Genomic DNA, 12,877 nt, shown 5'->3' with positions numbered 1-12,877 from the left:
TGCGCTTATACGGTTTTCAAAGAATGCATGAATACACGTGATCGGCTAAGGGGTATACACCTTTCTCGCAACCTTATTGGCCCGCTCGCAATTTGCGTTGCCGTGTGAACTGTATTACTCGTATTACACTGGCGCGCTTGATATATTGACAACCTGTCATCTGTAGCTGTGAAGAAAGGAATATTTATACAGGAATATAAGGAATATTTATACAGCGAACACCAGATAACATCCTCTAGGCACTGCAGAATTCGAAAAAAAATAGTACACAGTCAATCTAGTATACGGGATAAACAAGTGCAGTCAAGGGAGCAAAACCTACCGTTTGTTTTCAGAGGTTCCGTTTCCACCATGGTCGATGGTCCGTTGCTCAACCGCTCGAAAATTGTTGGTTGTAGTTTGCCATTGGTCTCAACAGAACCGGTGAGGCACTTATTTGATATGTCGCTCTTGTTGTCGGACAATGAAACCGATGACTTCCGTTCCTCTAACTCGCTTTCTAGTTGCATCGGCTCGTGCCCGTTGAGAACTGGAATATTTGGCTCATTTGTCCTTCTATGCGGGGAAACTGTATCACGCACAACCTCTTTCTCTTCGTTCAGACATTCGTTTAGAAGAGCTGCTTCGACAACTGACATGCCGTTTTTAACCTGCAAAATGAAAGATGCAAATTATTAATGAACTTTTCTGTTTCTCCCTCTCTCTAGCGGAAAAAACAGCCTACTTGTTGTACAGCCATTATGGCTGTCACAGTTCTGTTTTTTGATAATCTGGGGAGGTAAGGGTAGATGGCTACATATTGGGGACGATAGATGATATAACTGACACGCGAATACAGGCTATCAGTGGACTTTTCGTTGGATCGATCCGTAGGTGAAGTCAGTCATTGATGGCAACAGCTTTAATGCACGCATGTGCATTGAGCATGCTCTCAAGTACTCAAAAGTCGTTCCAGGAAATTAGGAATACGGAGGACATTGTGTTTGGGTGTCGAAGGCTATTTACGATACCACTCTAGGAACAAAAATAAATAAAACAAGAGCAACTCATCCTCACCGGGAACGGTTTATTGCTCTCGTAGATCACGTGTCCACCCACGACGTGCATCCAGATCCGCAGTCCCTCTGGGCCATGATGGAGCAAAGGAGGCGGCATCTTTTGCGAGCCACCTTGTGCAGAAGCTGTGGAAGATTTTCGGTGAACAGGAAGCAGTCCAGTGGCCTCTAGAGGAGTCGTGCTGCCGCCCCGATAAATGCCATGTGTGGCCGACTTAAAAGACATACCAAGACGCTCTAGAGAAGAGTGAAGTTCCACATTCTCGTGATTTACGATGGACATTTTGGGAAGATACGAAGTGCTCGGTGATGCTACAGGTGAAGGACCTTTGCGCTGATTAGCCGGTGAAGTGGACGATGAGTTGCAGCCCGATGAGGAACGCGTGGAGGAAGAGATCACTGAATTGGATGAACGGTGGGTTGCTCCTATGGGTGATTGTTGTGGAGAAGGTAGCGAAGTTTTCAATGGTGAAGATGCGGTCCTTGAAGAGCCCGATGGATCGAAAGATTCATTCGCTTGGCTAGTTAGTAACAGGTAGAAAGTCGTAGAGTTTAGTTGTGGATTGCGCACCTAATTGACATGGGAAGCATTCGCCTAGAGCCGAAGTTGTGGTGCCCATGACAACATTTACGTCGCAATCATGAGTGGCACAACCACAGCAAATAAAGTAGCCAGTGTGAAAGTTTTGTGGAAAGGCACGCACTAAACCCAGTTCACGAATAACATCTATGAATTACTTCCGGCCGGGTGGTTTCGACCCTCAAAATGCCACTTTTCCTGCAACATATTCACCTACTCTTCCCAAATAATTGCATCAGATTTCCATCACCAAATCACAACGATGAGTTCCCATATTTCTACAATTCACAAAACAGACCGCTTGCTGGAGAAAAAACAACGCAGCGCGTCAACGGCAGCTGGAATGACACAAAAGTGTGCGGTAGCACAGGATGGTGCCGTTCAGAATCAAGGGTCCTGCACATATGAATGAAACTCAACCTAGAGGGAAGATCTACCAATTTCTTGCTCTTGTGTGGGAATCACTCAGTATGAGCATTAGATGGAACGGCGTCTTGGAGGGGACTTCGGTGGGATCTACGCCTTGTCTGTCAGTCATTGAGCTAACTACCGACTGTTCCATCGATCTTGGAATTTCACCATATAATGACCGTCATCAAGGTTAACTGGAACGATGTTATTTGCCCAGCAACCGGATCAACCTAATTTAGAAAATACTTGGACCATGTGGTTTTAGCCCTGCCAACAGAATGTTAAAAAGTTGGAGGGTGGCAGACAGCGATATTTTTGCAAAAACAAACAGGAGACAAGTTAGCAGAGGAATCATTTTAAAAGCATGATATGTTCCTGTGTCATTCAAACCTTCAACACTGACGGTCGATGGTCTATGGTTAGCTATACGACCAGTTTAATACACCAGTGGACGCCTGTGCTATCAGGATATGTTGACGGGGGCTGGGTAGCTAATTTGCTTGAACCAAAAACTGATTCCGGCTGAAGTTCGCGAAGTACACGAAAATATGAAGTGCGCCGGTGGGTATTACACTTTTTTTTTACCAAGATGTAAGTCATACAGATCTGCTGGAACTGTAGTTACGTAGAATACATGCTAAAAACAGGATATGTAACACAGGGGCGAGAAAACGGACGACCATTAGGTCGTAGATATGCTTCCATATCAGAGTAAACAATCAGTAGTTCACCAATACAGATAAGGTGAGGAAACAAGATATGTTTCGACGTAACGGAAGGCCGACGATTTCCGACTGAATCGACTGTTTGGATGTGAACTCAGGCTTCAGTGACAAGTGCGCTTAGCCGCCCACCAAAAGGAGGGAGAAATTTTCGTTTCCAGCTGTTTGAACGTGAAGCATACATACCGAACCTATAGGGAAATACAATATTACAAACCACAAGCTGCCTGTTGCTTGAAAAACGACAAACACATCAGGATATAAACAAACCTGTGATGCGATAGGAAGGTGGCATTCGGCTCTTCCTGAATCGGTGATTGGGCTGATTCATTTGGCGGGGCCGCCGACCCTGAATGGTGTCGAGCGGAGGTCGAGAGAACCGGTGACGTACGGACCGAAACGGGACTGACAGAAGATGAGCACTTTGATGGCGAATGGTCCGCGGGAATAGCCTCTCCAGAGTTGGTAAACAGACTGGAGGCGCTCTGGGTGAATATCAATCAAAACCAACATAGATTTAATTGGACTACTAGAATTCGAGGTGGATGGTACACGCTTATAATACCAAAATGAATGAACGACGCTGTAATCATTGCGGAAAACATTTTATCAGTAAGCACCATCAATGGATGAAGACAAAATGGACTTTCGGATATAACCCACGTACAATATCGGTGGACAGGTGAATCCGAGCGGTATCTGTAGGTGTACTATTCGGAGTCCCACTAGCAGGACCAACGAGTCCAACAGTTGTAGACTGGTTTTCCCCATCAGAAGGTAAACCGGGACCAGCTGAGAGCTGCAACCCAACGGGCGGTTGTTTAGATTTCACCGGATGTAAAAGCGGACGACGTCGACGAATGGGTGGCAGGACTGTCGTCGAATTCGGCATTACGATCCCCACATTGCCTGCTGGTCGACTGGTGCTCGACAGAGAAGTGGTTTTGGGGAGAACATTGGTCTGAACAGGGGAGGGAAAAGGAACAGTAATGTCTGGAGAGTCCTCATTTTCCAAAACACGAAAAAAACACCACAGGAAGCTAGGAAAGTGAATCTCCGGCGACTCGTGTGAAAACAATTCGATCAACAGAGCGTTCTAACGTGTTGCTCCAGAGGAGAAAACACAGGTGACAAGTCCGAAGCAACAAAAACGGAAGTAGGTTATGTTGGATAATATTTAACCACCGCATATCAATGATAAAGTGGGAGTTCGGACAGTCTAAGTTCGATTCGTTAAACAGAAATCTTGTAACTAGCCGTCGCCATCATCCATATGAACTGTTGTTTCACACACGATGTAACGAGTACCTTTCAAGGAACATTTAGCATGAAATTTCCCTCTTTTCTCGACACTCCAACAATTTCATATGAGCTCCGAAGTAAAACATTTCGAGTCCTTAAGCATCTACTTGGACGTTACATGAAGGCCTGCACCTACTATTCCCTTTGCTATCGGGGCAGTCACCGGAAAGCTGTGTCAACTGACACGTGACCACCTAGTTAAGTCAGTCGATCAAGCAACTCAAGTGGTTCGTCCGGGAACATTGATCAACTGGGTTCAAAAATGATAACCACTCGCTACTGGCGGATTTCCAGTACAAACTCGTGCATGAAAGTGTGTTATGCGGAAGCAGTATCTGAGGCATGAACCCAGTTCGGCGACTGGACACCAACATGGGTGATTCCAGCGCGCGGTGGCCTATAAAGAAATTTCAAGGGATCAAGTGAAGGAGTATGAGCTTAGGAGCTCTTTACTAACCCCCCTCAATGCTATGGTGCAGCTCTCATGGTTGACTGTCTTGGCTTGCAATTTACTAGTTCGGACATGGTGGCTTGCCTCAGATGAGGCTTATCGAAAGAGAATTACACAAAGCAGTAAACTCTTGAAAGATAACAATGCAAGAGGTTGATATGTTGTGTTTAACCTTTCGCACAGTTCTGAGCCCGTTGTGCCTCTAAATGCTTCAGTATAACCAGTGATGGGAATGCGTGAAGCCACGTCCCGCTGAAATCCTCCCGGGAAACCAGCTAAACCGAACCAAAGTCCAATCCACTCCTTTTCCGAGGGCAAAACCGAACGTCAGGTACTGTGAGCCGGTTGAAGATTCTCATTGTTTGCACCTTCCGGGGCACTCAGCAAGTTCTGATTCCACACCAACAGCAGCGGGAACTTCCACAAGTTCCGAAGACGGCACGGCTGAACCATTTCCATCGTTCTTTCCTGCTGTTTTACGGACTGCACATTACCTTGTAAACGACTTAGGTGCAGTATGAGAACAGAGGAAACGACGTTTCATTGGCTGTTGGGATGTACGAACGCTTCCAGAATCTCGGAGTGAAAGTCACTATGCGGTCGACGCGTGGTTGCCGTTTTAACATACGCTACCCCGAAGGATCACGGCAATTAAGTCGAGACTTCACATTCTCCTTTTTTGGTGACGTTATGGACCTACCAAAAACCTGCCCGCATATTTCTGACATTTTCCCTCATTCAGTAAGGTACACTAGTTATCCAGTAATTCAGTGAAAGAAATCAATAATTTGTCAAATTCGGGTATTGGCTGTTCCTAACGACGACTGTCAATCACAATTTGAAGTCAAAGGGATTCGGAGTTTTATGCGTTATAGTATTATCAAGACTCTTCTTCGGAAATGAAAGTGACAAGGCCGGTTGACCCATGCTGCTTACGAACGCCTACAGTTCCAAGCGAACGTTTCTGCTCTGACACCGAACGCGATCGGTCGTTCAGTTGGCTGTGGGTCGGTTTTATCAGCTGTGCCTGACGGAACACAGCTCCAGTTAAATCACTATCCTCCTTGTTCCAGCTCAAAAGGCTGTGTCATATCTCCCGGGTAATTGGATGCACAGTGTCGTCTGCATCACATGGTTCGGTTTCAGCGGTATGGTGCTCCATCCGATAAAAAGAAGGATTGAAATCCTGGCCTGTATTTGTCTGTCGCCCCCGCATAAACAACAGAAGCATATACGCACATACATTCGTCCGCAAATGCAATGTGCGGATTGGATGATCGAAAGACAGTGAGATTCGTCGGAGTCACAGCGGACTGAACCATGAGCGAGTCGCCCGATGACAGGAATAAAATATAACTACTGCAGGAGCGCCCGACAGTTCCGTCAATATTGGATCGACTTCATCCGAAACATTGACTTCATTTTGTTTATTGGTAAAACTAAGCGATTCGTCCAGAAGAAGCGACGGTCAGCGCGCGGAAGCAGTATCTGAGGCATGAACCCAGTTCGGCGACTGGACACCAACATGGGTGATTCCAGCGCGCGGTGGCCTATAAAGAAATTTCAAGGGATCAAGTGAAGGAGTATGAGCTTAGGAGCTCTTTACTAACCCCCCTCAATGCTATGGTGCAGCTCTCATGGTTGACTGTCTTGGCTTGCAATTTACTAGTTCGGACATGGTGGCTTGCCTCAGATGAGGCTTATCGAAAGAGAATTACACAAAGCAGTAAACTCTTGAAAGATAACAATGCAAGAGGTTGATATGTTGTGTTTAACCTTTCGCACAGTTCTGAGCCCGTTGTGCCTCTAAATGCTTCAGTATAACCAGTGATGGGAATGCGTGAAGCCACGTCCCGCTGAAATCCTCCCGGGAAACCAGCTAAACCGAACCAAAGTCCAATCCACTCCTTTTCCGAGGGCAAAACCGAACGTCAGGTACTGTGAGCCGGTTGAAGATTCTCATTGTTTGCACCTTCCGGGGCAGCAAGCAAGTTCTGATTCCACACCAACAGCAGCGGGAACTTCCACAAGTTCCGAAGACGGCACGGCTGAACCATTTCCATCGTTCTTTCCTGCTGTTTTACGGACTGCACATTACCTTGTAAACGACTTAGGTGCAGTATGAGAACAGAGGAAACGACGTTTCATTGGCTGTTGGGATGTACGAACGCTTCCAGAATCTCGGAGTGAAAGTCACTATGCGGTCGACGCGTGGTTGCCGTTTTAACATACGCTACCCCGAAGGATCACGGCAATTAAGTCGAGACTTCACATTCTCCTTTTTTGGTGACGTTATGGACCTACCAAAAACCTGCCCGCATATTTCTGACATTTTCCCTCATTCAGTAAGGTACACTAGTTATCCAGTAATTCAGTGAAAGAAATCAATAATTTGTCAAATTCGGGTATTGGCTGTTCCTAACGACGACTGTCAATCACAATTTGAAGTCAAAGGGATTCGGAGTTTTATGCGTTATAGTATTATCAAGACTCTTCTTCGGAAATGAAAGTGACAAGGCCGGTTGACCCATGCTGCTTACGAACGCCTACAGTTCCAAGCGAACGTTTCTGCTCTGACACCGAACGCGATCGGTCGTTCAGTTGGCTGTGGGTCGGTTTTATCAGCTGTGCCTGACGGAACACAGCTCCAGTTAAATCACTATCCACCTTGTTCCAGCTCAAAAGGCTGTGTCATATCTCCCGGGTAATTGGATGCACAGTGTCGTCTGCATCACATGGTTCGGTTTCAGCGGTATGGTGCTCCATCCGATAAAAAGAAGGATTGAACTCCTGGCCTGTATTTGTCTGTCGCCCCCGCACAAACAACAGAAGCATATACGCACATACATTCGTCCGCAAATGCAATGTGCGGATTGGATGATCGAAAGACAGTGAGATTCGTCGGAGTCACAGCGGACTGAACCATGAGCGAGTCGCCCGATGACAGGAATAAAATATAACTACTGCAGGAGCGCCCGACAGTTCCGTCAATATTGGATCGACTTCATCCGAAACATTGACTTCATTTTGTTTATTGGTAAAACTAAGCGATTCGTCCAGAAGAAGCGACGGTCAGCGCGCGGCTGAACGCAGTCTACATCACTTAGTCAACCTGTGTTACGACAACCGGATGACTCAATCCGTGGCTCCGCTGAATTGTTTATTTCGAAAAAAATCGGAAGTAATATCTCCACATCAAGATGGTTTTCATGGAACTAAATGCTTTCCGATTGCATCCTTTTTTCTCCAGGAAAGCAAATCCTCCAGAATCAAGCAGCAAGCGCATTCTAGTTCCCGAATTGGTCCTTTTTACGCCCCCCCCCGAAAAAAGGAACGCGACCTCTGCCTCTCAACTTCCCTGTCTAGGCTTGGGCAATCTGGCAGTATCACAGCCCTCGCGCTTCATTCGGGTAGCATGGCAGCTAGGCACCGGAAGGATGTTACAGCTGAGCTATTTGTTTTTGTACGTGGTAGTCATGAAGAAAGATGGGATGGCGGATATTCGTAATTCGTGAATATGGCTAATACAATGAGAGAATAGAAAAACATGTTTTTTTTCCAGTTCTGTGAATTACGGGGAATCCTGTCATCTCTTTACACAATAGGACTACTATGTGATATGATCGACCGTTATTCATTGCTTACACTTGGAGTGTGACTGCTCGTCTCCGGTCCTTCTGGAGTAAATCGATTAGTCGATGCAGCACGGAATAGACACTACCTATAAGGAAGCAGACATTTGTGTATTCTGTTGAGAGACCCTTCATAATTAGTTACCAGGAGCAACACACGTGGCAGTATACACCCTAACTTACTGAGATCACTCTCGCTACAATGAGGGAAACAAAGAACCGAGACGATATACAAGCAGTCAACAATAGGAGAACCGCATTATTTCAGAACGAGTCGGGGGTCTCTGTCTGATAACGCACAACACCTCCAAGATCCAAAGGAGTACTTGAAAATTGACGTACATCCCCTCCCTCTAGGGTAGACAGATCAGAGAACACATCGCCCTCAGCGAACACCACTGTCTTTTTCATCGTGATGCCCTTACTAGGAATGCTTCTCTTTAGTAGTAAACCAGAACAGGATAAGGCTTCAAGTATACAACTCACTACGCTGGTAGCAGCTCCGCCGGCCCGCATGGTTGGTTGAGCGCTACGTCCCGAGAGGTTGGGTGTTTGAAATCTCCTCAACTGTTTGGAAACCGCAGGGCACGGCTGTAAAGTCGGTGGTTGAGGCAGTAAGGGGGCAATATTCACAACGCCAGATGAAGATGATGCGATCGGCACGGAGGGTGCTGTAGGGGCAGGCTGAGGGGTGGGACATAAAGTCGGAAGCGTCGATGGAGCAGTCCATAAAGGAGGAAGCACAGAGACCCCTGAGGGTGGCGCAATGTTTAGATCATCAATACGATAGATTGATGTGGTTTTTGTGGTCAAACTTGCTGCAACTGTGCTCGGGAGACAAGCTTCTGCGGATCCTTGTAACGGGATTGAGTATGAAGAAAACTGTGGGAGAGGAAAAAAAGACCATCATTTTCAACGATCAAAGGAAGCAGTACTCAAAGTGAGTCTAGCATCACCAAAGATAACCTACCGGACATTGAAATAGCGGTGTTGTGCCGGGACCAAATGGTGGCGATATGAGAGGCGCCGGTGCGGTTTGGAGAAACAGACTATTAGACCCAACCGACGGATTACCAGCGAGGGATAATGTTGGGGCGGGAAAAATATTCGATCCAGCACTTCCACTCATAGAAGTGGCCATTTGGGAGGTAGTTGCATTGACCAGATTCGTCACTACGGTTGACGGAGGTCTATAGTTTGGTGGGATAAACACAGACGTTGAAGTGGGTAACAGCGATGGATTGTGCGGTGGCTGAACCAGTGTAGGATAGAATGGAGAAAGATGAGTGGGTGCGTATGATTCCACCATCGATGAACAGCAGCTCACTGGACTGAAAAGAGCAATCGAGCTGGTGGGGACAATCTGATGAGACAATCCAAGTGACGCATCGAAAAGAAAATCTCCTCCAGTCCCCATGGGCGGCTGCAGCATAGTGGTAAATGGTTGGTTACCTGGCTGTAGAAAGTTTAAGGCAGTTCCAGCTCCCAAACCAGGTGTAGATAGGCCCGGTAACAGAGGCGTTGCAGCGGATTGGAAAGTTGGAGCACCAGCAGAGTGCAAGACAATCCCTGGGGCCCCTGCGAGGAATTGGATAATAGAATAGGCCTAGATTAACTACCGAGGAACAACAGAGATTAAATGCTATACTGCGACAATAGAGCAGTTTCTAGTAGGCTCCTAACACCTAGCGTGCCACCAATAAACAAAAGATAGCCCCACAGTTTCAGAAAAAGAATGCAAGCAATGGAGGCATGTGCACAAGGCATCGACCAAGCAGAATACACACAACTATGTGCTAGTCAAAACTCACCCAGAAACTGAGGCACCGGGGTCATATTGAGAAACTGAAGAGTACTCCCAGAACCGACTCCAGATCCGGGAAGAGGAAGTGCAGTCGCTGTTACAGGGAGACTATTAAGAGGAACACCTGAACTCGAGACACCTGTTCCAGTTGCAAAAGACATCATCTGTGCAGTGTTCGGTTGGGACGTTAGGAGAGCTGTCGAAGAACTGGCCACAGCCGGAGTCGCAGAGGACGCGACTGGAAGCATGGTTGGTTGAGGAGTGGTTGGTTTAGGTCGAATATCCAAAACGCTAGTGATTGGTGTGGTAAATGGTTGTAGGCACGTCACAAAAACAACTGAGGTCTCAGCCTTATTTGTGAGAGAGACGGTGGGATACGAAAGATCAACACCGTTCTGCTGCGGCGGGCTACCGACCGTGATAGTATTGGTGATTGTAGAGTTCGGTGGTGTTTCCGGCAGTAACACTTCAGACGCAACGAGATGATTACGATTTGAAGGGGAAGGAAGTGGAGTTGATACTTCCGCAATCGTGCTTCCGGGGTCCGGTTGACAACTGGTAAGATGAAGGTGTGCAAAACGAATGAGAAAAAGGATAGACGATAAACACCAAACAATGGAGATAGATTTAAGCTGGATCGACTAGACTATAGTCGGTCTCCACGGACCACGAATAAGAGCGTCATCGGACGGCTGCACAGATAGCTTAGTGGCACACCTAACAGAAAACTAGTTGGCACAGTGATCCCATTAAGAGGGTCATTCTGAGGAGAGCTAGTTCGAAGAGAAATTTCACATTAAACTGCAATCGATAAGACACCAGTGTGATCTCCGTACAGGAGTGATCTCGGGCTAGGAAAGAGCTCCAATGGGGATCACTGACTATATAGAGTCAATACAACATAGAAGATCGTCAAAGGATTGCAGAAACAAGTAGATAGGACAGTGAGTGGACATACTCAGCTTGTCCAGTAAACACAATTCTGATATTCTGTACAAATACTGTTGCAGTCTCACAACTATCAAAAGTCAGGATGAATAGTATTCGGGGTGGAATGGTTCGGCACATCAGTGGTCAACTACACTGGGGCCCTCGGAAACAGAACGCTAAGGTGAAAGTAGCGTTCAACGCATGAAAGGTGTTGATCTATTTGTAAGGCGAATTCACACTAAAGAAAACATTATCGTGTACTTCCCAGGATGTCATTTGCACTTGGGTACTCCTGGGCACAAAAACATTTACTTGTTTTTGATGAGGGTAAAAGGACCTGCAGCACTGCACCCCCGAGAAACAGCAGTTAGCGTCCACGTCCTAGCAGACACTAGTAGATGCGACAAATCGGTAGGGAGGATGCTCGTCTGGACAGGTTGTTCCAACTCGAGAACCAGACTTCAAGCATCCCACCACTTGTGGAGCGAGATACGAAATTGCGCATGTGGATTACTTATGGCATCTGGTCGGTGCCACAGGAGCTAAAAAGGCTCGGGAACAATGAATGATTACAGCTACGTGACACTCACTCATCAGATTGGCCGTTAGTCGATGCTACTATATCCTCGGTGGGTTGGTTCGGTACCGGGTGAGCAGACGATAACGAGGTCAGACCAGACACGGACGTCGTACAGACAGGTTCCGCAGTGACTACATTCTGCGTTTCGCGCTCTAAAAAATTCAAAGAGGACTTATTAAGGATCTACAGAAATTGAACAGTCATAAGGCATTAAAGGATAACAGTCCATTTTTGGGCGTAACAACATGAACACCACTTTTGTAGCTGCCTCACCTGTGGCAGGTATGATCGTTTCTTCAGGAGTTATGTCCGGTGCAAGAGAAACATCTACCGTTAATGGCCTGTCTTCGAGATCAAAATCGTCATCTTCATCATGTTCGGCCGTCTCCGGTAAGTTAGGAAATCTGACCTGATCACATGTTTCTGGGTGATCGGCGGTGGACAAGTCATCATTAGAAGGAGCCAGTGGATTTACTGCAGCTTCAGATTGTGAAGGGCACCCTTCGACAACCCTCAGATTATCCAGTGACGCCAACACAACAGGTTTCCGACCGACTTCAGCAGTTTCAGGAGTAACAGCCGCAGAATCTATACAACTGGTCAGTTCCTGACAAAATAAAAATAAAGTGTATTAGCGCAAGGTGTTTGTAATATATCACATGTGACGGGAACAACGTCAATCGGGACTGTCACTCACCTTTGTTTGTTCGATTACCGCATCTTTGTTCACGGAATCCAAAACACTTTGTTCAGGAGACTGCTGCTCCTTAGACTCAGCAACAGGCGCCATAGACTCCGTTGCGGAAGCGTGGAGAGTGATAGTCAACTCAGGTGTTGCCTGTAGAACTGTTGGTGACATGTCACTGGTCGTTGCAGGGGCTTTATCGCACGCGTTGCCGAGACTCCGGTGAGTGCATCTATCAGGTGACCGCTGTAACAAAACACCGACTCAACTGATTGGATCGAAGCGGCAACACGTCGAAAACAAGCGTATGAACTATAGCTAGAAATGCCTCCAAGATTGGGCTGATAAAGTGTGTATGCACCAGAAGGATTCAGGTATATAGAGTTCACCGTAAATAAAAACAGGATATTTATAAAACGATGTCTGATATATATACGACCAAGCCGGAGACTGGATCGTGTGCAATCCGAAAGTAATGGATGCCTATAGACCAAAACAAAATTCGGCCAACCGAAGTTTACTGAAAAGGTTATCTCTATCAACAAAAGTGAATAGGTAAACTTCTCATCTCGGCTGTTCTCAGTCGATTTGCCACGAAAATGTTACAGTAACTATGTGAGTTCCTCTTATTTCCACGTAGCATGTCTCCTAATTCTGATCAACGATGCACTCACTCTACTGACTGCTACAATGATCCTGCGGGCTACACTGACTGGTGCACTCAT

General features: G+C 46.6%; 1 protein-coding gene across 1 annotated transcript in view; it reads right to left on the bottom strand.

The window, feature by feature from the left end:
• T265_03695 (hypothetical protein) overlaps positions 1-12,877 on the bottom strand; it is a gene marked incomplete at both ends in the record, with an annotated part of 34,512 nt that overhangs the window by 14,058 nt on the left and 7,577 nt on the right. The window contains 10 exons of the mRNA XM_009168237.1: positions 323-650; positions 1,057-1,576; positions 3,039-3,253; positions 3,436-3,729; positions 8,640-9,035; positions 9,124-9,731; positions 9,965-10,512; positions 11,478-11,619; positions 11,741-12,074; positions 12,165-12,398. Coding sequence (XP_009166501.1) covers positions 323-650; positions 1,057-1,576; positions 3,039-3,253; positions 3,436-3,729; positions 8,640-9,035; positions 9,124-9,731; positions 9,965-10,512; positions 11,478-11,619; positions 11,741-12,074; positions 12,165-12,326 — 3,547 coding nt within the window. The remainder of the gene's footprint in view (positions 1-322; positions 651-1,056; positions 1,577-3,038; positions 3,254-3,435; positions 3,730-8,639; positions 9,036-9,123; positions 9,732-9,964; positions 10,513-11,477; positions 11,620-11,740; positions 12,075-12,164; positions 12,399-12,877) is intronic.

The sequence above is a fragment of the Opisthorchis viverrini genome (genome assembly GCF_000715545.1).
Source record: "Opisthorchis viverrini unplaced genomic scaffold opera_v5_53, whole genome shotgun sequence".
NCBI classification, from domain to species: domain Eukaryota; kingdom Metazoa; phylum Platyhelminthes; class Trematoda; order Opisthorchiida; family Opisthorchiidae; genus Opisthorchis; species Opisthorchis viverrini.
Note: the sequence above shows the minus strand (reverse complement) of the source record. Positions and strands in the feature narration are given on the sequence as shown.